At 51.8% G+C, this 27,075-nt stretch overlaps 1 protein-coding gene across 1 annotated transcript in view; it reads right to left on the bottom strand.

Annotated features, from left to right (window-relative positions):
- Positions 1-27,075, bottom strand: part of PRDM16 (PR/SET domain 16) — a 446,538-nt gene that overhangs the window by 65,392 nt on the left and 354,071 nt on the right. Inside the window, exon 4 of the mRNA XM_064281129.1 lies at positions 2,848-2,982. Coding sequence (XP_064137199.1) covers positions 2,848-2,982 — 135 coding nt within the window. The remainder of the gene's footprint in view (positions 1-2,847; positions 2,983-27,075) is intronic.

Here is a 27,075-nt window from a genome sequence, read left to right as displayed (position 1 = left end):
GTCCTTTGCAGCAGATTTGCCCAATGCAGTGTGTCCTTTGATTTCTTGACTGCTGCTTCCATGGCTGTTGATTGTGGATCCGAGTAAAATGAAATCCTTGACAACTTCAATCTTTTCTCCATTTATCATGATGTTGCCTACTGGCCCAGTTTTGAGGATTTTTGTTTTCTTTATGTTGAGGTGCAATCCTTACCGAAGGCTGTGGTCTTTGGTCCTCATCAATAAGTGCTTCAATTCCTCTTCACTTTCAGCAAGCAAGGCTGTATCATCTGCATATCGCAGGCTGTTAAAGAGTCTTCCTCCAATCCTGATGCCCTGTTTTTCTTTATATAGTCCAACTTTTCAGGTTATTTGCTCAGTATACACATTGAATAAGTATGGTGAAAGTATACAACCCTGGTACACACCTTTCCGGATTTTAAACCACACGGTACCCCCTTGTTCCGTTTGAATGACTGCCTCTTGGTCTAGGTACAGTTTCCTCATGAACACAATTAAGTGTTCTGGAATTCCCATTCTTCACAATGTTTTCCATAATTTGTTATATGATCCACACAGTCAAACGCCTTTGCATAGTCAATAAAACACGGGTAAACATCTTTCTGGTATTCTCTGCTTTCAGCCAGGATCTATATGACATCAGCGATGATATCCCTGGTTCCACGTCCTCTTCTGAATCCCGCGTGAATTTCTGCCACTCTGTTGATGTACTGATGCAGTCGCTTTTGAATAATCTTCAACAAAATTTTACTTGCATGTGGTATTAATGATATTGTTTGATAACGACCCCATATGATAGAGTGGAAATGGCCTGTAGGGTTTCCTAGGCCATAATCTTTACGGGAACAGATTGCCAGGTCTTCCTTCTGAGGAGCTGCTGAGTGAGTTTAAAATGCCAACATTTTGGTTAGCAGTTGAGCACCTAACCAGTATGCCACCAGAGCACCTTTATTTCTGCATTACTTTTTGCAATAGGGAAGAACAATTTTTTTCCAGAATTTTGGTTTTAATTAAAGGTCATAGATGTCCCGGGGGCAGAGGAGGATTCATGCTCAAGGTCCCTTCCTGGTGACCAGCACCAGCTGGGTCCAGTGGAGGGACTGGGTGGCCCAGATGGAGCCCAGGACCAAGTGGAGACTCGACAAATGCGGCAGCATTACCCACAACATCCCGGGGCCTCCAGACCTCCCAAGTCCTGGCCTCTGTCTTTCTTCTGCAAAATTGTCTCTAAAGTCAAGAAGCTTGGGACCTGTTTGACGGCTTACTTAGGCCACATGAGACTGTAACCTGTGTTACGCGATCTTCAAAAACATCTTTTCTTCTTCTTTTTAATCTAGGGCTCTACACACAGGATTGGGTGACCTTGCTTCACGACTTGTCACCTGTGGGGGTCTCCATTAAACTCATTAAGACTCATAGTGGCCCTATAGGACAGAGTAGAACCGCCCCAGAGAATTTCCAAGGCTGTAATCTTTATGGAAGCAGACTGTCACGTCTTTCTCTCATGGAGTGGCTGGTGGGTTCGAACCACCGACCTTTCAGTTAGCAGCCAAGTGATTAACCACTGTGCTACCAGGGCTCCTTGAGTGGGCCTATGGGTTAAGAAAACCTAAGGCTCTACTTTTGTTCCTTTAACAGCCACCTAGGATGGCATTTTTACATATATATTTTAATTTTATTGGATTGAAATTTATGTATCACAAAATATTTGCCATTTCAACCATTTTTATGTGTACAACTCAGCGACATTAATTCCATTCACTATGTTGTGCTACAGTTACCACTACCTGAAAACCATCTTTTAAAGCAATAGAATTCTTTCTGCAAATGAAGTCGCACAGATAACCCCTCAAATATTATAGAGCCAAAGCAAACTGCACTGATTGAGGAGGGCAGGGGCCCCTAAGGCCCCTAAGAGGAGTTGGTGCTCTTGTGACATAGAGTAAAACCATGGCTCAAAAGGTATGGGAGGGTTCTCAGGAATCACAGACAAATTAGAATTGAAGGACTCGACAGAGCAGCCTCAGCTCTGCCCTCATGGTTCTCGGCTCTGGAGGCCTTCTCGAGGCACAGAACCTTCTATCTTCTCTCCTGATGGGCTGGTGGGTCTGGACCAGTCAGGTGGAGGTGGTGTCACCTCTGATGCCTGCAACCTTGGGTGGTGAGAACAAGCCACCAATCAGGAGAACACAGTAAGCTGAGGGGTCATGGCCTTCCTCTGGTGGCCGGGGCAGGAGTGCTGGCATCTGGGCTGACTTGGGACACCTCATCACAACCACATAGCTCAGGAGTAACATCAGTTCCCTCCCAGGGGGATGCTGGTCACCTCATCAGGTTGGCTGGGCTGCAATCTTGGCTCTCAGGGGCCTGGGGCAACTGCCTGGTACCTCCAGCCAGCCAGGCACTGAGCCCACCTATAGAACTTGGGTAAGCAGTGCCATTCAGCCACAGTTCCCGTGCAGACAGTTCCTGTTCTCTGTGGCTCTTGTGTTTCGCCGACAGTGGCATTTGCAGGGATAGGAATGCCTGAGGTCTTGGATGTTGGTGACTTTTTCTTCACGCCAACTATCGCCTCCTGACTTAGGAGACCTGGTGGCCTTGGATGAGGCCATAGACAGAAGGCACCAATGAAGCATTAACAGGGTGCATAGAGGGGGCACTGCTAAGTGAGGCCGTACTGATGGGCTCCCCAGAAATCCAGTGCCTCCCAAGTGTCTAGTAGCCACTTCCACTAAGACCAGCTTGGCAAAAGGACCCACCTGAGAGGGACCTCCCCTCGGCACCCCCAATCAACTTTGGTGCCTTCGATTGCACCAGGAAAGGCACTGCGTGCAAGCTGGGACCTACCTGCTCGTTGATCTGGCACATGGTAAGGTTCTGCTCGTCACAGGAGTAGGCCACTCGGATGTACTTGAGCCAGCTGCCGGCCCCGGTCTGGTTAGCATCCACACAGAACTTCTCACCACCCAGGTCTTCTGAAATCTGCCCAGGAGGAAAGAGAATAAGAAGGGTTAGAGGCATCTCATCTGCTGGAGTCTACATGCTTCACATCTGCCCAACAAGCAACCAGGTGGTATGGGCTTTAGTGCAGGAAAGCAGCTTACTCCTAGACACCAGCTGGCTATGGCCTGCCCAGCCCACCCATGTTCAGTAGCTTCTACTGATCAACGGAAAGGCTGAGGGCTGGCTTTTCTGTTCTCACTGAGCAGCAGTTCACTGCCCTGACCAGGCGACAAGGAGAACCTCAACATTGCAAAATCTCCACCATGAAGCCGTTCCCTGGGGAGAAAGCAAAGGCCACTCAAGCTAAGAACAGAGGCCTGGGCACAGGGGAGTTGCTGCACTGGGCTAGGGAAAACATTGCTGAAGGTTAAGGTGTTGTTGGGGTGTGTGGTTGCATTGGGGTCTGGATGAGTGTGTGTGTGTGTGCTCGAGTACATACACACTCGATCTGCTTTCGCAGTACCCTGAAAGCAGCAAAAGTACTTTGTTTTGTTATCTACAGACAGGGAAGTTTCAGTTTGACACCCCGGCAGTGTGCAAAAGCCTGATCTCTCTCATCCTGCCCTCAAAGGACAAGGTCAACCTTGCTTTATCCTAGTTTATTTTGTTCTTGCTGTGTCTTCAGAAGCTGCTCTGGACATGCTGGGAACCTCTTGGGAGTGCGTCTCTTACTTGCCATGACTACCAGGCCTGCAAGTGGGCCATTTACAAGGAGACCTGACTGACTGGCTGACCACTGCTGAGAGAGAGAAATTCCCAGAGAGCAGCTGGACAGAGGGATAGCAGTTGCAGGTGGAGTGCCGAGGGCTGGGAGGGAGGGACCTCAGTGGCCGACCTGTGCTGTTCAGTGCCTGGTGCTATTCTGAATCCAGGGCGATTAAAACAGCAGCATTTTGGGGGAGCTTCCTGAGCGGACCAGCCTTGGCGCAGAGAAGAAGGAAGCATGGAAGGAAGGGCAGTGGGCAGGGGCTGAAGCCACCACCATGCTGAGGTCCTGGAAGTAGAGGGGCTGTGTCCAGGTGGGCAAGGGCATATAGGTTGGCAGGTATGTCCAGGTGTTGGGGGGGTCCAAGCGGACACAGGTATCCAGGTGGACATAACTGTCCACGTGGGCAGAGGAGTCCAGGTGGGCAGGCGTGTCCAGGTGGGCAGAGGCATCCAGGTGGACAGGTGTGTCCAGGTGGGCAGGTGTGTTCAGGTGGATGGGGCATCCAGGTGGACAGGGGTATCCAGGTGGACACAGGTGTTCATGTGGCAGGGGAGTCCAGGTGAGCAGAGGTGAGGGAAATATGGAGTTAGAAGGACTAAGTGAAGTCAGAGTAAGGAGGAAGTGACATGTCCCAGCAAAAATGGAGAAGGTAATGAAAAAACAAACAGAAAATACCAACTGTTGGCGATGATGTGGAGCAACGGGAAACTTTGTGCATTGATGCGGAAATGTAAAATGGTGCAGCCGCTGTGGAAAACATTGTGGCAGTTCCTCAAAAAGTTAAATACAGAATTACCATGTGACTCAGCAATTCCACTCCTAGTTATGTACCCAAGAAACTTGAAAGCAGCAATGCAAACAGATACTTGTACGCCAATGCTCATTGCAGCACTATTTGTAATAGCCAAAAGGTGGAAATAATACAGGTGTCCATCGACAGATGAATGGAGAAGCACAATGTTGTCTATACACACAATGGAATATTATTGAGCCATAAAAGGAATGAAGCACCGATACATGCTACCACATAGATGAACCTTGAAAACATTACCTTGAGTGAAAGAAGGCAGACACAAAAGACCACATATTGCATGAGATGAAAGGTCCAGAAAAGGCAAATCCATAGAGACAGAAGGCGGTTTGGTGGTTGCCAACAATTGGGGGAAGGGGAATGGAAGTGACTGCTTAATGGTACAGTATAGTACGGTGTTTCCTTTTTGGGTAACGAGAAGGTTCCAGAACTAGATAGAGGTGGTGGTTGCAAAGCATTGTGAACGTACCAAATGCCACTGAATTGTACACTTTAAAATGGTTAATTTTTTGTTACGTGAATTTTACCTCAATTAATAAAAGAATCTGAGGAGAGAACTGGACCCATGTGCTTTCTGATCCTTGAGGGTCTCCCAAATGCACTATTAGGCAATGAAGACCCCAGAGAAGGTTAGGAGGCTGTCCCTGGGGTCTGGGAGAAACCCATCTGACCACAGAATTGGAGCGTTTTGTTGAAGTTGGGGTGCCCTTTCCATGCCCACAGACACACTCTAGGTGACCAAGAGCCCCACTTGGACCCAGAGTCAACGAGGAGACCGAGATTTCTGGAGGCAGCTGGAATCTCCACCCTGGGATGTGCAGCACCTGTGGCAAACCTGTCTGTGCATCCGGACCCCACGGCGCCTGACACCACACTTCCTTCTAGGTCGAACTGCATTCCCAGCCTCCCTGCAGTGATCATCACTGAGTCGACCTGCTCAGGCCAGGCTTGCTCAACTCCTCTGAAAGCTGGGAATCTGAGAATCCTCTGATTCTGGTGGGGGGAGGGGGGAGCTTATAGTTCATGCCAAAGAACACCACCAAAAGGGGCCAGTTCTGGAAGAGAAGAGAGATGCGTACACAGAGATGGAGATGCCAAGGAGGCTCTGGCGAGATGTGATGTCCATCGACAGTGAAGACATGTTGATATGGAAGACGGGAGGCAGAGGTGGAAGGCCAGGAGGAAGGGCTGAGAGGAGAAGCAGGAGTCTGGGAAGCAAGGCTGGCCAAGCCCAACCAATGCCCACTCCACTCTCAGTGATGCAGCTGGAGCGCCCTGTGGTCCCTGCCTCACAGCCCCTCTGCAGATGGCGCTGTTGGGCGGCCGAACTCTTTGTCTCTCTTTCTGTTTCTCTGTCTGTCAGTGCCAGAATGTCCTGGGATATGTATTCCAAGCACAGAGTTTGGGCCCCCACCCAAAGCCCCTGAAGTCTGTTCTCTTGTAGTGGGGCCCAGGGCTCTGCATTCTGCCTGTGGACAGCATGGGGGCTCAGTCCACAGGAAGGGATGGCTGTTCTGTGGCCTCCCCTTTCTAACCACCCCAGAGAGAATGTGTGGCTCTCAGAGTTCCTAAGGTGCTTCTGCTGTGGGAAGGTGAGAAGAAGGCAGGAGGGCAAGTCCAGTGAAAGGGGAGAAATCCCCGGTGGCCTGTCTCCCTCGCAGTCCTTTGGATTCTGCATCATCACGAGAGCTGAACGGGGACTCCCAGGTCATCCAGCTGCATCTAAGGCCTCTGCAGCATCTGGGGCCAAGAGCCATTACCTACACTTGCAGGCACAGGGAGCCCACCATAGTCCTTCCAAGACAGCCCATTCCATGAATACCCACCACCATGGTTGCAAGACAGCCCATTCCATGAACACCCACCACCATGGTTGCAAGACAGCCCATTCCATGGACACCCACCACCATGGTTGCAAGACAGCCCATTCCATGGACACCCACCACCATAGTTGCCAGACAGCCCATTCCATGAACACCCACCACCGTGGTTACAAGACAGCCCATTCCATGAACATCTACCATTGTGATCACAAGACAGCCCATTCCATGAACATTCACCACTGATCGAAAGACAATGCATTCTAGAACACCCACCACTGTGATTCCAAGACAGCCCGTTCTGTTACCACCCACCACTGTGATCTTAAGACAGCTGGTTCTATGAATACCCAGCACTGTGCACCCAAGACAGCTGGTTCTATGAACACCTACCACCGTGATCCCAAGACAATCCATTCTACAAACACCCACCGCCATGATCAAAAGATGACTCATTCTAAAACACCCACCACTGTTCTCCAAAGACAACCTATTCTATGAACACCCACCACTGTGATCGCAAGACAACCCATTCTATGAACACCCCCCACTGTACTCCCAAGACAGCTGGTTCTATGAACATCCACCACTGTGATCCCAAGACAGCTGGTTCTATGAACACCCACCACTTTGCACCCAAGACAGCCCATTCTAGGAACTTCCACACCTACAACCATGTGCCCAACACTGCCCATTTTTGAACATCTTGAATCATTGGGAATATTTTTTGGGTGGACGGACTCTGCCTTCCGGTGACCTCTCCCACCTGATCCTGGCCCTACTGCAGTAGCCTGTGGCACCAGCCTCTCTCCCCACAATATGGCCCCTCAGATGTATGCTCCTGGCCCCACTTACCCAAACCTCCCTCTGTCGGTGAAACACAGCCCACCCCCGCCTGTCTGAGTGTAGACACTGTTCTGCAGGCCTGGGGGCTGGTATGTCCCTCTCTGAGTGCAGGGCAGAGCCAGACATAAAATACAAAATACAGGCAGCCCTCCGTACTCTAGGGGGTCCACTTCCTATCCCAATAGACTCTCCTTCTTTGTCCTCCCAATTTCCCAGGTCCTCCCCTAGTCCCTGGAAAACCTCGTTCCCCAATTCCTGACCCATGGAGACAGTCACAGGGTGTGGCTAATTTCATGGTGGCCCCCAAAGGTAGGGGAAATCCCTTTCCCCTCGGTGGGCACCCCATGCTGGCCTTCTCGGGGGTGGAGGATGTCTTGGTTTAACCCCTTCCTACCAAAGAGACTAAAGTTCTCTTCCTCCTGGAGCACCCTGCTGGGGTGTTTCCTCCAGGGCCGCGAGTCTGTCCATCGTTATGCTTGGGTGGCTGAGCCTTGCCTGTCCCAATGTGGAGGGTCACCTGGACGTGCCTGGACTGTGGAGTGGGAGGTGGCAGGGATGGGCAGAGCCTGGGAGGCTGCAACTTTTCTGCCTTGGATGTGGCCCCCCAAAGCCACTGGCCAGGGGACACTCTCAGAGAAGCTGGGCCATGTTTCTGCAGGTGGGCGTGATAATGCAGGTCTGGCTGTTGGCTGATTCTCATTTGGGGCCTGGATGGGCTGAGGCCATTTCTGACTTGAGACAGAAGGCATTCCTGTGTCCCTCTCGCCTCCCTTCCCCTCCCCTCTCTGCCTTCCTTCCAGGATCTCAGGGAGGGCTTTGATGTGATGAGTCCCTTTGGGAACCCCACAGACCTGTGTGGGGAAGACTTTCTGGGTGCTTCCCGCCCATCCGCTTGTGACTGTCACGAGGGATCTGCGAGGTAGTGATGTTGTGACCTCATTTTTCAGAAGAGGGAGAGGAGTCCCAGACACACAGTGCACCTGGAGCAGGGCCAGGAACCCAGCCCAGCTGCCCGAGTCTAGAGCCTGTGCTCTTGGTTGAAGCCCAGACCCTCTCAGCATCAGGTTAGGGACCCGGCCACATAGGGGTCTGCATGGCCAGGAATCAGAGGCAAGGCTGAGCTGTCCTGGGTCCCTCCCCTGCCTCCTGTCGAGTGAGACTTACAGGCTATAAGGACAGAGCCAGGCCATCTGCTCCCCAGTTCTCAGACCTTAGGCCACTCAGGTGGCCTCTGGCAGGGGCTTTCCCAGGCTTGGTAGGAGGATGGATTGGCCACAGGAGTGCTTGGGGGAAGGAGACGCTGAAGGTCATAGCAATGTGCAGCTGGACACACCTTCCTTGCCATCCCAGGCTGGTGAGAGTCACACGCCAAAGACCCAACACCAGAGGTAACTACCTGCTTGTCCCAGGCTGGGGAGTCAACCTGCTGACCTCCACCAGAGTGGGCGCCATGTCCACCGTGCCTATATGTCTGGGAGCTGGGCCCCTGCTTGGGTCCCACACCTCTTGGGTCAGCTGGGAGCCTCACAAGGCACGGCCGGGGCCTGTGTTGGCCTTGGTGGCACAGAAGCCAGCCCCTAGGAGGCCATGAAAGATTAGGAATGTGTGGATGCATGGAAGAATGGATGAGGGAAGGGTTGTAATAAGCGCATAGCTCTCAGCCAGTCGCCATGTGCTCTCTTCTGCTCATAGACGTGTCACAAGGGGGAGGAAGGAGCGAGGGAAGGAAGGCTGGAAGGCAGGAGGGGCATGGTGCCTGGAGCTGCGCAGTGGCCCAGCCTGTGGTGGCTTCCCGGGCCCACGGTGGCCTCAGACCGATACTATCTCTGAATTTGAAATCCCCTTCCCCATCGCCACTCCAAAACTGGGCTCCTGGGCTGTTTCAGGCTGAACTTTGGGAATCGCAGAACATGCAAAGGTGGCTGCCTGCCTGCCCGCCCACCGCTTGGCCAGGCCGCGTCAGAGCTGCCAATCCAGGCCACGCAGCCTCCCACTCCCTCGTCCCCTGCCAGCTCCCCCAGCTCATAAATCACCCCCATCAGAAATGCTGAGTTATGAAGCAGAGTTATGGAAAAATTCTCTTAACCTTTATGATTTTTTTTGCACATCATTTGAGGTTTCCTGCGCTTCTCACTGTGGGCTCTCGGCGGGGCTGTTTCGTGTTTAATGGGCACGGCGGCGCTGGCTGGCCGGGCGTGCAGGGCGGGCGGGGCGCCCAGGCATCTGTCGTCGGCTCGCCTAATGGGTTCCCAGTGCAGGAAGGAGGGGCCAGGAGGCTGCCCTCGCGGTTCCCGCATCCTGCTGCCGGACTGCTGCTCCCCTGAAGCCGCTGCACATAAACCTCATCCCACAGTGCAGCGTCCACCTTGACAGCCGGCCCATACTACACTTGGCAGGGGCCAGAGGGAGGCTTCCTCTGCCCACCCTGACCCCTAGAGAAGACCTGATCGGCTCTGAAGCCAGGAGGGTGTTCTTTCTCTCCGCACACACACTCACATGTGCACACACAATGCTACAATTTATGGCTTTCACTGTAGGGGAGACAGAAGGTCCATTCTTGTGATGGAAGGAGGTGAGAAGGCATTCTGGAAACACCTCAGCCCAGCGTGGACACGGGGCCTGGATGAGCTCATAAATCCACCTCTTGCCTCTCATTAAGGACCCCAGGGGCCATGACCGGGGGCTATAACTGGGTGCTGACGAGAAACATGGCTGAGGAATGGGGTGACGCTGTTGCCCAGCAGTCATGGGGCCACGCTGCTGCCCAGCAGTCATGGGGCCAGTGGGCAGGTCGGTGGGCCTGGGGCCCACCTGCTCAGGAGGAGAGGGAAGGAGGGAGAGGAGGGAGGTAGCTTCTAGAAAAACAGGCAACTCATGGAAGCCATTGCTCCAAGATGAAGGCCAGAGAGAGACAGACAGAGAGGGAGAGACAGTGAGACAGGGAGTAAGAGAGAGAGGGAGAGACAGAGAAAGTGAAAAAGAGAGAGAAGGAAAAAGAGAGAGAAAGAGAGGCAGAGACAGAAAGAGAGAAAAAAAGAGAGACAGAAAGGCAGAAAAAGAGGGAAAAAAAGACTAATAGACAGGGGGAGAGGGTTAAACAGAGAAAGAGAGTGAAAGAGACAGAGATAGAGAGAGGAAGAGCTAGAGAGAGAAGGAGAGGCAGGGAGAGACAGAGAAGCGGGGAGAAACAGAGAGAGAGGGAGAGACAGAGAGAGGGAGGAGGGACGGAAAGAGACAGAGAAAGTGGGAGAAACAGAGGGGCATGTGTCTCGAAGAGGCTGAGGGTGGGCCTCTAGGACGGCAGGGCTGGCCTTGTGTTTGTGTGTGTGTGGAGGGGGCTGTGGGGGGACAAGGGCCAGGAGCCTCTGTTTCTCAGGGAACCCAAGAGTGAGACCTAGAAGCTACAGGAGAAAGCCGCTGCCCTGTGGGGGCTGATGCTGGAGCAGGGGCCCGGCGTCCAGTGCTCTCAGTGCCCCGGGGATATGGGCTGGAGAGAAGGGCTCTTTTCTCAGGCTGAGTCTGACAGGGATGATTGGAAAGGGGTCACATAATCCCATGCTTTCTGACACTTGTGGGCCATAAAAACCTTTGAAGATTTGATGAAAACCATGGACCCTCTATCAAGAAAATACTCAGACGCCCAGTTGCTGTGGCGCTCCCTGGGGTTTGCAAGACCCTCTCCCCAAAATATTCAGACATTCAAATGCCACAGGAATTTCTGGAGTTCACAGACCCTCTCCCATAAAATACTCAGACACCAAGGTGCCTTGGACCTTTCCAGAGTTCACAGACCCTCTCCTCAAACACTCAGGCCCCCGGATGCTGTGGAGCTTCCCAGGGTTTACAGGCCCTCCCCCAATATTCAGACACCCAGGTGCTCTTAGGAGATTCAGGATGTAAACGCTCTCGCCCCCCTCCTACCCCCGCCCCGAGTTCCCCAGCCCTGATGTTCACAGTGGGAGGACCCCAAGATCTACCTACAGGTGCCAAGCTCGGAAACACAGTCCCAACGTGGGGTGGCTGCTTGCGTGTGGCCAAGCCCAGCCCCAGCCCTGCCTCCCTGGAGTCCTGATCCCTACAGGGGCTGGAAGCTTCCTCATCCTGGTCTTGCCATGTTGGCTGGACCTCAGAGGCTGACTGAAGAACCGGATGCCCAGGGAGGCCACAGCCCAGAAAACCCACCGACATAAGGACACCTGTGTCCAACTTTGACTGGTAAAGACCCTTTGTGCAGGGGTTGTTGCCGTTAACTGTCAATGAGTCAATGCCGACTCACGGTGACCCCATGTGTGTTGGAGTAGAACTGTGCTATAGGGTTTTCAAAGTTGTGGCCTTTCAGGAGCAGATCGCCAGGCCTTTCTTTTAAGGCACCTCTGGGTGGGTTTGAACCACCAATCTTCTGGGTAGTAGTTGAGTGCTTAACCGTCTACACCACCTTGGGACTACCCAGACTGTAACTCTTTTCTCCAACTTGCGGGGTCCACATATATGCTGCCTGACTTCTGGTCCCACTCTCACACTAAGCTTCCAGGTGGCCCCCTGCCTCTTTGGACTGAGGCCAAAAACAGCATCGATGGCCCCTCCCTCAGGCCTTCTGGAGGAGGAGGGATACAGGACAGTGGCCTGACTGGAAGGGCTTTGTAGCTGATGCTTCTTCCGTTCGACTGGAACAGTATCGAAGTGGTTAAAATGTGAACTACCCATTAGGTAGAACTGTCCGGAAGACTAATGGACCAAACTACCGCAGCGTCCACCAGGTTGAGCCCAGCACAACTAAATGGTACCCAGCTACCACCACCAACTGCTCTGACAGTGGTCACAATAGAGGGTCCTGGACAGAGCTGGAGAAAAATGTAGACCAAAATTCTAACTCACAACAAACAAACAACAACAACAAAAAACCCAGACTTACTGGCCTGACAGAGACTGGAGAAACCCTGAGGTATGGCTCCCAGACACCCTTTTAGCTCAATAATGAAGTCACTTCTGAGGTTCACCCTTCAGCCAAAGATTACACAGGCCCATAAAACAAAACGAGACTAAAGGGGCACACCATCCTAGGGGCAAGGACTCGAAGGCAAGAGGATACAGGAAAGCTGGTAATGGGGAGCCCAAGGTGGAGAAGGGGATAGTGTTGACACGTCATGGGGTTGGTAACCAGTGTCACAAAACGATGTGTGTACAAATTGTATAATGAGAAGCTAGTTTGTTCTGTAAACCTTCGTCTAAAGTACTATTAAAAAAAAATTTAAAAAAAAATGTGAAATACCCAAACTCTTTTCAAATACTGACTCGGAGTTGGATCAGAATCAGGTGCCTCTAAGCTGAAAGGCTACCCATCAACAGGCTCTGGTGTGACATACTGAAGCACCAAACATTTTTTTTTTTTAGTCTCACCAATTTTATCTATTTAAATACTAATCATTTGCTGAATTTGCAAAATTGTAACCCAAATCATAAAAAGTGAATGACACCATTATTCAACACAATATTAGTATTATGTATAGAAAAAGTAAAAAAAAAAAAAAAGGAATACAATAAAACCAGTTGCCCTTGAGTTGACGCTGACTCCTGGCAAGCCCTGTGTCTCCGAGGAGAGCTTGGCTCCATAGGATTTTTAATGGCTGAGTTTTTGGAAGTAGATTGCCAGGCCTTTCTTCCAAAGTGCCTCTGGGTGGAGTGGAACCTCCAGTTTTTCAGTTGGCAGTCCATGGCCTCAACTGTTTGCGCCACCCAGGACCCGCTATGCTGTAATATTGTAGCATATTAATGGAGCAATAATCTTACTGTTTTGGGTTTTGAGGATTAAAGAGATCAGCCAAACAAATTCAAAACCAAACCCAGAGGCAAGGTCCTGGACCCTGCTGGAGTGGCCTGAAGTTGGAGCTGGGGTCTTCACAGGAAGCAGTCTCTCTGTGGAGTGGACTCAAAGGCCCAGGGAAGGGTCATATTCACAGCTTTCTCTGTGCCACTTGGATGGTGAGAAACTGCCGTCTGTGAGCAGGGGCTGGAGGAATTCCCCTGGGCCTGCCGGCTGGCTAAGCCACTGCAAACTGTGGGACAGGAGCTTCTGAAAATAGCCTGTGCTCTCTCTGGGACCTCGTGGGAAGCAGACTCCTGGGGCAGGGGGCGGCCCAGACTTTCTCTTTGCTGGATGGACAACCTCGAACGTGGAAGCCAAGGAGCCATGGAGGAACCCACCCAAGTTCTCCTTCCCCAGGTCTCTCTGCTTGGCTGGAGAACACCCTGCTATGTTCCCAGGGGGTACTTGTATAATCCAAGCCCCAACCTCACAGAAGCTGCTTGGCCCCAGTCTTGTCACCCTCAGTATCTCTCAGGTGTCCTAGGCACTGTCCAAAACCAACACAGGCAGCATGCAAGGAGTGCCGTCTGGAAGGATCCTCAGGAAACCAGGACACATCTGAGCCGGGAGAGGTCTCCATCTTCTCAGCCCCTTATTCCCAGACATGGGTGTCAGCCCAGTGTCAGTGGTCCCAGCAAGGGTGGCAATGTGCACAGCCTGAACCCCACGAGGCTCTCCCCCTTACCCATGGGCAAGAAGAGGGGGCCAACTCCTCCAGCCTCCATTGCCCACTGGCCGTGGACACTGTGGTCCTGGCCATTCAGCCACTGGCTGCTGTCAGGTCTCACTGTTTAGTCACTGAATGTGCACATCTCCTGGGGGCAGTGCTGTGGTCATACACATGTTAGATGAGGAAAACAAAGCATCAAGAAGTGAAGTGATTGGTGTGAAGTTGTGTAGCCAGAAAGGGCCAGTTCTGGCTGAGCACTGGGTGCTGGGTGCTGGGGGGCAGTTGGCCAGTCTCGCCCCTTTCGTACTGCCATGTGTCCTGGTTCCTCTAGTCTTGCTCATTCACCTGTACTGGACCGTGGGCCCTTGACGGTGGCGGACATAAGTGCCCGAAGCTCCCCAAGCCTTGCCCAGGACAAATGTTCAGCCGAGGTCTGATGGAACTTCTTGATGAAAGAAAGAATGAATGAATGATGAATGGATGAATGAGTGAATGAATGAGGTGTGGAACCCTCACAAAAGTCCTCCTGACCTGCCCAGGCACTCCGGTTTCTTCTACTCCCCACAGCCCAGGGAGATATAAAGGACACACAGTCTGGAGTTGCGAAGGCAGAAGAATGCAGAGCCCCCTCCTGGGAGACCTGCCCTGCTCCTCCACACTGGGGTGAGGCCCCCTCCAACAGGCCTCCGCAGCCCTTCCCCCTGTCATAGCACTGCCACACTGGGCTGTGACTGTCTTGTTCCACATCATTTCTTCCCCTCTGCTAGCCAGTGAGGGCCCTGAGGGTGTCATGTGGCTGATTCCCTGAGTAGCTCAGTGAACATTCAGGGAATGAATGATGAGTGAATGAATGGATGAAGGTGCCTCAAGACAATGGAGACATTCCGATATTCCGTAGTCCTTTGGCCTGCGCAACTTTCTTTCCACATTGCCCCTTTTCACATTCTAGAACCTTCTCTTCCTCCTCCGATCATGGATTCTGGCTAAGGAAATGCAAGCCCTCCTTCTGGTTCCTCTGCTTCTTTGGAAACTGGAGTAGTCACTTTGCCTGTGTCCAGTGTTACTATCACAATCGTCCTGTGTACAGTGTTACCATTGTAATGTGTTCCTGGGTCCAATGTAACAGCTGCAATTGTCCTGGGTTCAATGTTACAGTTACAGTTATCCTCTGTACAGTGTTACCGTTTCAATGTGTTCCTGGATCCAACATTACAGTCGCCATATTTTATTGCACTGGGTCCGATGTGACACTGGCAAGTGTCCTGTGTACAGTGTTACAGTTGCAAGGTGTTCCTGGGTTCAGTGTTACAGCAGACCATTTCCCAGGACTGAGTTCTCTGAGGACAGAGACAATGGCTGGCTGAGCCATCCTAGGACCTTGTGGGACCTGACACACAGTAGGTGCTTAGCAGAGGTTTGTGGGGCTGCTGGGGTGCACCCAGGCAGGTTATATTTAGTGCCTTCCTGTTGCTGAGTCAATCTCTCCAGCCCATCCTTCTTCCTTCTCTTTGGAACACGTCGGTCAAGAGAAGCATGATGACTCAGTCTTCCGTATCAGACCCGATGGTTTGAGATCAGCTCTTGCAAATAGCTCAAATCTCAACAGGCCAAGTCTGAGCCACTACCTTGCCAATTCCCATAAAGGGTAGTTCTCAGTGTTCTTGGACAGACAAAAATGGTCATTGGCAAAGGGTTCCTGGTGCAGACGGTGTTGTCTTTGGATGTCCTGCAAATATCAACTCTGGTTTCTTCTCCAGCAGGCCCAGGTATGTGTGCATAAGATGCTGAGCTGTTGGAGCCGCCTTTATTCGGGCTTTTTCGAGAGAGGAGGCATGCTTTTCCTTCAAATTGTTGATTGTAATGACTCTACTTCCTAGAAGCTCAGACATAGTCCAGCTGGTTGAGTGGGGGAAAGGCCCCAGGCCCCCCTAGCCTGTAACCAAATTGGCCTATTCTTTCTCTTCTCTGCTGTCAGGCCCTAGCCCTCGAAGCCCTCAGACATGGAGTGAGGAGAGGCTGGAAGTGGCAATGTCACTTTTCTGGATCATGTGAGATCCTTCTGGAAGCCTCCACTCCTCAGGTGGTGTCTTCCCAGCTCAAGACCATCCAGGTTCTTGTTATGGAACTTGAGCTGCAAGCCAGCCTTACCCTTGGATGCAAGCTCAGTCTGAGATGCCGTCTTTGGAACTTGGGGCCAGCAGCCCTCTCAAGCCATGTCATGGTGGGTCAGGACAGCCAGTTTGGAAATGATTAGCCATATCCACGGAGGTTCAGCTACGTCAGGTCTTGAATGACAAATGGAACCAATTAAATTCACCAATACTCCTTCTTTCCCATCTTCCAGTGGTACATACAGCCGGTCACCTTAATGAAATATATTGAAGACATTAAAACTGTGTGTCTACAATGATAGGGCCTGGGCCCCTTTCAAGTCCATACCAGCCAGGCTGCAGCCTCGATTCAAGCCCGGGAAGCAGAGCTGAAACAGCTTATTAAAAATCTAACTGCGGGTATTGACATGACACAAGTAATTCTGAACTGCTCCTGACAAACTCTCTGCCTCTTTCAAGGGTATTTACACAGGGGGGAGCCGTGGTGGTGCAGTGGTTAAGAGCTATGGCTGCTAACCAAAAGGTCCGCAGTTCGAATCTACCAGCCACTCCTTGGAAACCCTATTAGGGCTGTTCTACTCTGTCCTATAGGGTCGCTATGAGTCAGAATCAACTCGACAGCAACAAGTTAGTTAATTAGTTACACACGGTGTTTAACAGCCACAGGACATTCTGGTTGGGATATTTCTTTGCGGATTCTACTAGTGTATTTTTCCATTGAAAACGAGAAAGATGGCAGGACACATTCACTTTTCCTTCCTCCCGGGAGCTGCATCCACCTGTTTGTCAGTCTGTCATACTGTGGTGGCTCGTGTGTTGCTGTGATACTAGAAGCTATGCCACCGGTATTCCCAATACCAACAGAGGAACTTATGGTGGACGGCTTTCAGGGGAGCTTCCAGGCTAAGACAGACTAGGAACAAAGGCTTGGTGATCTACTTCTAAAAATTAGCCAGTGAAAACCCTATGGGTCACGACAAAACGTTGTCCAACTTGCTTGCTTTGGCTACATCATCAGCAGAGCTCAATTGCTGGAAGAGGACATCAATGTTTGGTGAGGTAGAGGGCCAATGAGGGAGGCTCTCAGTGAGATGGATTGGCCCAATAGCCTCAACGTTGGCCTAGAACATGCTGGCGATTGTGAGAATGTTGCAGGACGGGGCAACATTTTGTTCCGTTGTACATGGGGTCGCCATGAGTTGGAGTTGATATGACAGCAGCTATCTCTAGCTGCCTATTCTGGCAGGTCTGTTCATACTGATACTGTCAAAATGTGAATTAAGACTCCTGGCAGGGAGGGGCATTGCTTAATGAAAGCAACACAACCTGGTTTATGGGCCATCCACTCACCTGCAGTCCTGAGTTGGGACTCCCTCAGGTGACTGGGTTGGATTTCTCTCAAGAGAATGGCCCACGTGCTAAGACAGGTTCTTTCCCTCCTCAGAGAGGAGACTAGAGAAGAGTTCTTGGAGGTGGCTATCTCTCCGTGGGGAGGGGGCTAGTGGTCTCTTTCAGATTCTTTGGCTTTCTGGATCTTTGGATCCTCCTCAGATGGCCAGGTGCAGCCAGGATATGGCAGGGTCTCCTCTGAAGCAGCCTTCTACCTGGAGCCCGGCCAAATCCAGTAGTGGTCACCCAGGGCTCATGCATATGGACTCCTCCCTGGTGGCTGAGACCTCCTGAAACTTCACCCCAGACAGAGGCATTGGAGGGATGATCTTTGGAGTGGCTCCTGAGCTGTTACAGGGACCACTTGTCATCCCCATCCCCATGCAGTGAACCCAGCCAGTGGTGACATCCAACCCCATGCCAGCACCAGTTTGGGGCCACGCTGGAGGCATTAGTGGGCTCTTGCCACTGCTCTAAGCTCTCGAGGGTTTGCCTAGCTTCACTAGGTGATGTCTCCATGCCTTGGTCCAGCCCAGAGTAGCCCCAGCACCAAGGCTTCATTTTTGGAACTCATCTTGTCATGGGCATCAGTAGCTGTCAGGTCTATGAGCTGCATGTGGCTCCTTACCTCTGCTGAGGGTTACACTGTTTTCTAGAAGGATCTCTGACTTGTGAGGCAATTCAGCCCCCTGATGTATTGCCAAAACCCTTTGTTTCCTCACTTTCTAAACATATATTGTAGATTTGAACTGCCGACCTTTTGGTTAGCAGCTGTAGCTCTTAACCACTGAACCACCAGGACTCCAAACTTATATTACTTTACTTTTATTTTAAATTGTTTCTCAGTGGTGCAAGTGGTTAAATGCTCAACTGCTAACATAAAGGTTGGTGATTTGAGTCCACTCAGAGGAGCCTCAGAATAAAGGCCTGGTGATCTGCTGCCAAAAAAACAGCCATTAAAACCTCCCCAGAACACAGGGCCACTCTGACACACACAGGGTTGTTACGAGTCAGTCACCTCGACAGCAACTGGTTTTAATTTTAAATTATTTTTGCCTTTGTCCCTAAACAACGACTATTTGAAAATTTTCTTTTCAGTAAAAATCACACTTCAATTCTTCTCCAAGTGCCTTGTTTAGAAAATAGATCCTTACCTGGGTGGGCTCCGTACCGTAGCATCTTGCGGTTTCTTCACCCTTCCTGCATTTTTCTTTAGACAAATATTTGCTAACAGACATGATTTTGGGAGCAGTTACAGGGTAGCCACCAGGAGGAACTCCCCTGGGGCCCGAGATGGGGTCAGATGTGTTTCTCCATCAAGTGTCTCAGGGTGGGCCTGACTGAGGACCCCAGAGGCAAACATGGTCAGGGGCTGTGTGCAAGGTCATGCTTGGGAGCCTGGAGAACATGCCTTGAAACACCTGGCCATCCAGAGGCAGGACCCTGAGGCCATCTGTAGACCCTGGTCTCCCACTTACTGTTGCAGATGCCCGGTGGTCCCGGGGAGGAGCAGAGCAGGGCGCGGGGGCACTCATGGACATATGCCCTCAGGACAACTGCTTTGCCCGGCTCCAGTGTCTTTTCATCTCCAGGACACGGTGGCTCTCCATAGCGGCAGTTTCTCAAGACTCGGAGTTCCAGGCATCACACCAAGGTGTGCTCTCTCAATAAAAAAACAGTAAGCCAGTTGTCCTGGAGTCAATTCCAAATCATGGCGGCCCCATGTGTGTCAGAGTAGACCTCTGCTCCATGGGGTTTTCAATGGCTGAGTTTTTGGAAGTGAATTGCCAGACTTTTCTTCTGAGGTGCCTCTGGGTGGATTGAAACCATTACCCTTTTGGTTCGCAGCTGTGTTCACTATTTGCACCTCCCAGGGACTCCCTTGCCCAGTAACAATGAGGAACTCCTCTGTTTGTGGTTTTCTTCACAGGCTGGTGGAGACCATTTCTGGAATTACGTGGAACTCAGGTCCTAGAATGTTTCCATGAACAGTTCACTTGAAGACAGTAATCAGAGTTCATTTTTGGTGGGGAGGGCGTGTAACTCTGCGAGCAAATGGTCTCTGCCTTCAAGCCATCGCTCACTTGCCATCTGCTCACTGCTCTTCTCCAGCTCCCAGCCGGGCCTGCTCCCTTCAGCAGAGCGATAAGAAGTGTGTGTTTTCCTTTTCATATGTTTGGGTGGAACAGGGTTCAAATGAGGCTTGAGGGTTTCATCTCGGCATTGCTTCTTAGGAGCTGTCCTTGGCGGGTAAGTTGAGTAATTCACTAGTCTCTTCCAGGGGAACTGATAAGTCTAGACACAGCCCATAAAAACAGGCAACTCAGGGCGGCACACGTGTTTCTGGACAATGATTATCTCGGCCCAGCTGGCAGCCCCTGTCACATCCCTGTGTTGACCCAGAGCCATCTGGCTGTTTGTGCTGTGGGCTGGGGAGTCCCTGAGTGGTGCAGATAGCTAACACGCATGGCTGCCAGTTGAAAGGTTACAGGTTCGAGTCTACCACAGAGGTATCTTGGAAGAATGGCCTGGCTATCTACTTCCAAAAAACTCATCCATTGAAAACTCTACGGAGCACAGTTCTACTCTGACACACATGGGGTTGCCATGAGTTGAAGTCAACGGCAACTGGGTTTGCACTGGGCTGGGGGTCAGCTGAATCGTGGCTCCTTGGTGCTGTGCCCATCGTCCCTCCCTTCCTGCCCTCAGTAACGGCCAAGATCTGGCATCCAATTTTCCTCTCTGCCTCACAAGACGCCTCCCAAATCATGCCTGCTGTGTAGTCCACACGCCCAATCTCCTGTCCTTTGAAACAAAGAGGTGACCCCCCATTACAGCTAAATCCCTCAGCCAGAGGGACCCCTTGGCATGTTGGGGTGCAAATACAAGAAGACGACCAACCGTAACCGGTAAACATCTCGGAAACAAAGCAAAGCAAAATAAAGCCCACACGTGCAGCCCCCACTCCCAAATGCCACAACGTTCTCTTTGTGGCCAGCAGGCTGGTGTTCGCAGACACGGCTACAGCCCAGTACTATGCAATAGGATGTTAACCACACATTCTCATAAAAAAATAAAATAAATAATAATAAACATTTGACCTAGCGCACAGATCTTTCACTAGACACCCTAATCATTTTTCTGCTCCGACCTCAGTTTTTTCTGGAACTGCTCCAAAGAGCCCAGGGTGGTGCACTAGGCTTTTTCGCAGAGGGAACAAAAGGTCTTTTTTAGTCCTAGGGGCTGTCAAGTTTATCCAAATATTCTCAGCTTACTCCTAGCCCCTTTCTGAATTGATATTTCCAATAAAAGGACACTTTGTATCTTTAAGCCACACCGGGCCCCTGAGCGTGGATGCAGTGAGCCGAGGGCCTATGGCACAGTCCTGCCCTGTCACTTCCTTGGAGATTGCCAGAGAAAGGACATCTCTGGCAGAACGGGGTGGGAGTGGGCAGCAGAGGGCAGAGTCAGAAGGAGAAAACAAAATCCACGGAGAGCCCCCCCGCCAGCCCAGCCGGCCCCCCGCCCCGGGTCAGGTCATGGAAATGGCCCCTGCGTCTGCACCAGGTCTAATTTTGGCCCAGTCCGTCCAGTCTGTGAGCAGCTGCCAAGAGCATTAAGTAATGAGAGCGCCGGGCGGCAGGAGCGGAATTCCTTCCAGCCGGACCGAGCTGTCGGGGCCTGCGTTCGGGCTGTCGGCAGGCCAGGCAGCGCATGGCCTCATTAGAGTCGCCTGTAACGACAGCACCAGAAGTATTGCTTAGTGTCACCTCCTGCCTATCTCCCCAGACTCTGGCCTGCTGGCCAGCCTAATGGCCCCAGGTTGTGAATGGTGTGTGTATGTGCGCACGTGTGTATGAGTGCGTCCGTGTGTGCACTGCATATGTGCGTGCGTGCAAATGTGTGTATGTGTGTGTTTGTGAATGTTTGCGTGTGTCTGTGTGTGCACATACCGAAGGGAGGGCAGGGTAGTCAGCCCCGAGAGATGGGATGGAGGCTTCCCTAGTGGCAACTGCTCTGTGGATCTAAAGGTGAACACTTGACATTCGTCATGTTTCCAAGTCCTTGTGCATGTCTGGGCATGTGTGTGTGTGTGTGTGCATGTGTGTGTGCCTGCGTGGGAGTGTGCACATGTGTGCTTGTGTGTGTGCCTGTGCACTTGCACACTCATGTGACCTGCACCTTCCGAGTGGGCTCCAAGGCCCCACCATGTGCACTTCCTCCTGCCCTGGCCCCTACAAACGGCTCTGATTAGTGCTAATGATAATTCTCATTAATCACCGCTGCCCCGGCAGCATGGAAATGGGGCCCAGGCAAAGTGACACGAACCACTTGGGTGATATTTACGACCTGTGTGCACTGGCAGCACCAGCCCTGACACCTCTGGCCTGTGGCTGACACCAGGGCTGATGTTTGGGGCCGCCGCTGCCTGGAACAGAACCCTCTGGCATTTCTTCTCCTTCTCTAGTTTCAGGGACCCATCAGCCCCCGAGCCCCTTGCTATGCATAGTATGGTTCCCTGTCAGGTCCAACATTGGGGGAATTCGGGGTGTTGGCAGCCTGCCCCAACACCCCCGGAGGAGGCAGAAGCTGGAGGGAGCCGCCTGCATCTGCTGCAAGTCCTCTCTTCACTGCCCCAGCCTCCTCCCCAAACAGGGCTGCACCCTGACCCCCATGGGGAACCTGCTGTGTTGGTGCCCCCTCAGACTCCAGCACAGACTGCTCCTTAGCTTGGATGGTGTCATGGATTGAATTATGTCCCCCCAAAATGTGTGTATCAACTTGGTTAGGCCGTGATTCCCAGCATTCTGTGGTGGTCCTCCATTTTGTGATTGTAGTTTTGTGTTCAAAGGATTAGGGTGGGATTGGAACACCCTTTCCAGGTCACCCCTCTGATCCAATGTAAAGGGAGCTTCCCTCAGGTGTGGCCTGCGCCACCTTTAATCACCCAAGAGATAAAAGGAAAGGGAAGCAAGCAGAGAGTTGGGGACCTCATACCATCAAGAAGCAGCACCAGGAGCAGAGTGTATCCTTTGGACCTGAGGTTCCTATGCTGAGATGCTCCCAGACCAAGGCAAGACTGATGACAAGGACCTTCCTCCAGAGCCAACAGAGAAAGAAAGCCTTCCCCTGGAGCCGATGCCCTGAATTTGGACTTATAACCTACTGGACTGTGAGAGAATAAACTTCTCTTCATTAAAGCCATCCACTTGTGGTATTTCTGTTATAGCAGCAGGAGATGACTAAGACAGACGGGGACTTTGTCTGAGCTGTCTGTGGCCCTCATTGACTGCGTAGTAGATGCTTGGTGGATGTTTGTGACTCGGTGGTTGCTGAATGTGCAGGGAGGAACAGAGCTGCAGGGCAGGGTGTGTACACGGGGCCCCTGGGCCAGAGCCTTCTGGGGCTCCCTGTGGATCCTCAGTCGCAGCCAAACTCTGGGGGACTGGGGTTCAACTCTCAGTTTCCAAATGGACCCAAATGGAATCCCCATGCCTCAGAGTCCAGGCTACCTCCAGAAGGCCTGTCCTTTCAGCCTACACACCCTCACCCACCTGCCCAGTTACTCCTGGCTCAGGAAGACCCTGAGTGTTTGAGAGTGTAATAAATAAGCCGCCCCCATCAGTGGGGGGATGAGGGCGGGAGAGACATGCAAACCTGATCCTGAGAGGCTCTGGGTGGGTGCAGAGGGCAGCACTCAGGTGTGGAAGCATGGTGTCATCAGCAATTGGGACTCCTGAAGCCTGTGGCTTCCTTAAAAAGCAATAAGTGTGTCCTTCTTGGGCTTGGAAGGAGTGAGCCCATATGTCAAGCCTCTAGCCCTCCTGGGCAGCCTGGATCATGATAATTAAAAGTGTGGTCTGGGTCTGGTTTCCCTAAGGCCCATCTGTCCTCCAGCCACAGAATGGGGCAGGAAGTCATTGCCTGAGCAGCAGAGAACTATGCTGCCATCCAGCCTGATTTAATTTTGCCCTTGCAGCAGGGGGCCATGGGGAGGGCACAGGTCATTACTAGGCTGTTGCTGGGGGTGGATCTCAGCGGGAGGAAATTGTGGATGTAGAGGGCCCCATTAAAGTTTGAGCTGAATGTTCCTGGAAAGGAGCTGTTATCTGAGGATTAAGAAGTCCCTGGGTGGAGCAAACAGTTAAGCACTCAGGTACTAACTGAAAGGTTGGAGGTGGCAACTTACCCAGAGCACCTTGGAAGAAAGTGCCTGGTGATCTACTTCTGAAAAGTCAACCATTGAAAACCCTATGGAGCACAGTTCTGCTCTGACACACAAAGAGTTGCCATGAGTCAGAATGGACTCGACAGCAACTAACGACAACACCCGAGGATTAAGGAGTCCCTGGGTGGAGACCTGGTGGCACAGTGGTTAACAGCTTGGCTGTTAACCAAAAGGTCAGCAGTTTGAACTCACCAGCCTCTCCTTGGAAACCCTATAGGGGAGTTCTACTTTATCCTATAGGGGCACTATGAGTCAGAATCAACTTGAGGGCAATCGGTTTTTCGGTTTTTGGGTGGTGCAAGTTGTTAAGCATTTGGCTACTAACTGAAAGGAGTGTAGTTTGAATTCACCCAGAGGTGTCTCATAAGAAAGTCCTCGCGATCTGCTTCTGATATGTCAGAACTTTTGAAAACCCTATGGAGTACAGTTCTGCTCTACTACACAAGGGAGTGCTGTGAGTCAGAATCGACTCCACCACAACTGGTTTTTATCAGAGGATTATCCAGAAATAGCCCTGGGGTGGGCAGGTGTAAAACTCTGACCAACTGCGTCAACCTTCAGGGCGTGAAAGACTCAGCCGTCTGCCCCATAAAAGAGACTGCTGCTCTTCACCAGGCCCTTTGGGTGATGACTTACCAAGTCAAGGTGATCTGTCTCCAGGCTGTTATTGGGGTTCACTTGATTGCAATACCAGGAACCCACAAAGAGCCCTTAAACCAGCTACAACAAAGACCCCCACACCCCAGACCTCACACCCAGAGGAAAACTATCCACTGCTTATTTTCTTAAGCTTATTAACTAACGCAAGACAGTGGGATGGGGTGGTTGGGGTTGGTCTGATCGCTACTCTCTTCTGGAAACTCTCCTGCATCTCTCCAAGAATGAGACCCCTGGGGAAAGCTGGTGGGAGTGGCCAGCAAGGGAGCATTCCTTGGGATCTCATCTGGGAGTTTCTATGTCCAAGGCCACATGCAGTGGGGTGACACCAAAGTTGGCATATAAATCGTTCCCCCTCCCCAGATAACACAGATAAGGCAATTTATTCCACTTTAGGGCCTCCCAGTGTTGGTCAGGGTGAGGGTGCAGATTGGCGCAGCCCACTGATCAGTACTGCCTCCTACAGCCCTGGCTCAGAGGCCCCTGCTCCAGCTTGGCTGCAGTGTAACTGTGTTGTTTTGTCTGGGGCTTTTGTTCAGTCCTAACTCCTCCTGTGTCTTCTTCTTCAAGGAAAAGATGCTGGTCTTCACCTCTCAGCTATCTAGGTATTTCCTTCTGGGTGCTGTAATCATTTCAGGGAATGAGGAGCGTGAGCAGATACATGGCCACGCCTCAAAGGCTGTTCTGATCTGTGCTCGGGCCCAGGCTGGTGCGAGTGTCCATTTGGAAACGGGCCTTTTGGGGGGCAATGGGGAGCTTATTGTGGATGTCACGCCTATGAAATCCAGGTGTGATCACATCCTCCTCAGAAACATGGACAGCTGTGAATGACACCTGGGCTCCTCAAAAGCCAAATGGCTTCTCTTCAGGGCCATGTGACTTCATGGGCGGCCTGGGAAAGGGCTGAGATGTCATCCCTGATCTGCACTGCCCAGATTCCTTTCAGGCCTGAGCATTCCTGGGACCATCTGCCCAGTGACCCCTCCACGGGTGGTGGAAAATTCCCAAGAAATGAATGCTTCCCTGTGGAATTTTTTTAATTACGGGAGATGCAACCGTGTCCATTTCATGTAGGGTTTTGTTGTCAATTACAGCAGACAGACAGCACAATTAATGGGAACACCAGCCCCACGGGGTAGGCAGCCTGAAGCTAACAGAGGTGCTGAGATGTGTCAGGAAGGGCCGGCAGCCCCTCTCACCCCAGCTGGGCGTCTGTCATGGCCCCTGACCCAGCTGAGGAGCAGGGTCCGGATTGGAAGCAGTATTAGCCCAGTCAGAAAGGGACCCCCCTAATAGTTTCCCAGCTTCGGTCACCGGTGGTAGTGTCAGGGAAGGGAGCTCCTTCTCCTTGAGCACTGGGGGTCCCCTTATCCACTTTGGCGGAGCATCTCAGGGAGCAATTCTCTGGCCCTAAGTCCTGAGGCCGCCAGCTGGGGTGTCTTCAAATCCTGGGTCAGTAAGTCGAGGAATTTTCTGGGCAAGCTCCTGGTTGCTGGGCGCCGGCGGAGTGTAGCCAGTGGGGGGATGTGTTGGTAGTGGGCTCCCCGGTGCCACCAGAGGCAAGTTAGGAGCATGTCAGAAGGAAGCTGTCCGACTGGTGAACTTTGGGAGCTACGTGGCTGCGAGGGTGCCCCTAGCCTGTTTGCTGTAGGGTGTGATGGAGAGCTTTATCCTTTGGAGGACTCTCCCCCATGAAGAAATGGCCCTTTAGGGGGTGGGGTGCAGACATGGGCTGGCCTTGACTTTGCCTGGATGAGGGGCTCACTGCAGAGCTCCTGTGCGGTGGCGAGGGTGCCAGATCCTGTAAGACGAGCAATTAAGGAAATCCCCTACATCGTGCAAAGTGGCACAGACTCAGGGATGAGCCTGTTATAAGGAACCTGAGACTCCTGCTTCCAGAGAGTTCCAATGAGACACACGTCTTCTCTTTAGAAAGGGGTGTTTGTTTTTTTATTTTTTTGGTTTTTGGTCTGTCTGTTCATTGTACTGTGGTGGCTTGCATGTTGCTATGAGGCTGGAAGTTATGGTGCTGGTATTTCAAGTACCAGCAGAGTCACCCACAGTGGACAGGTTTCAGCAGAGATGAACTAGGAAGAAAGGCCTGGTGAACACTTCTGTAAATCAGTCAGTGAAACCCTTACGGATAAGAACAGAAGACCTACAACCAGAATGCTCCTTAGAAGCGAGGACAGCGAGACTTCCTCTTTCTTGCTTTAGACATATTATCAGGAAAGACCAATCTCTAGAAAAGGACATCACGGTTGGTCACAGAGGGTCAGTGCAAACAAGGGAAACCTTCAATGAGATGGACTGATACAACAGCCACAGCGATGGAGGTGGCAGAGGACTGGGCAATGTTTGGTTCTGTTGTATATAAGGTCACCATGAGTCGGAGCCCACTTGACAGCAACTAAAAATGACATTAAAAAAAAGAAAGAAACTCGGAAAAGCCTCCACAATCCCAGGTGAGTTTATTTTCTATGGTCCACTGTTTCCCAAAGTGGCCCTGGCTGGTCTGACTGACCTCACATATCCTAGCCCTGACCTGCTGCCTCCATCTCCTCCCCTCCAGGGAGCCTCCCTACCCACGTCTGTGCCGAGTCTCCCTTTAGATTCCTTAACTCTTCCTACTGGAACCAGGGGTCTAACACCTCAGACGTTCACTGTCCCAGCTTGCTGTCCTCCTCTTCACCCTGTCTCAGTACTCTGGGGATGGGCTTTTGTCCTCCTGGGGGGTAACCTGTGACATGGGCCGATGCGCCCCACATCACTGTGCTCTCCTGGATTACGTATTTTTCAATCAAGGGTGACTTGTACACTACAAACCCCAGAGGTGGGGGGACGAGGCACACAGTTGCTCACAGGCTAGCTTCTTTAGGCGTAGAGGACAAAGTTCAAGGTCACCAGGGCAGAGCAGAGGAGAGGCCAGAGGTCTGCTCAAGGCCATTCGACATTCCTTTTGAAAGT

The sequence above is a fragment of the Loxodonta africana genome, chromosome 3 (genome assembly GCF_030014295.1).
Source record: "Loxodonta africana isolate mLoxAfr1 chromosome 3, mLoxAfr1.hap2, whole genome shotgun sequence".
NCBI classification, from domain to species: Eukaryota; Metazoa; Chordata; class Mammalia; order Proboscidea; family Elephantidae; genus Loxodonta; species Loxodonta africana.
Note: the sequence above shows the minus strand (reverse complement) of the source record. Positions and strands in the feature narration are given on the sequence as shown.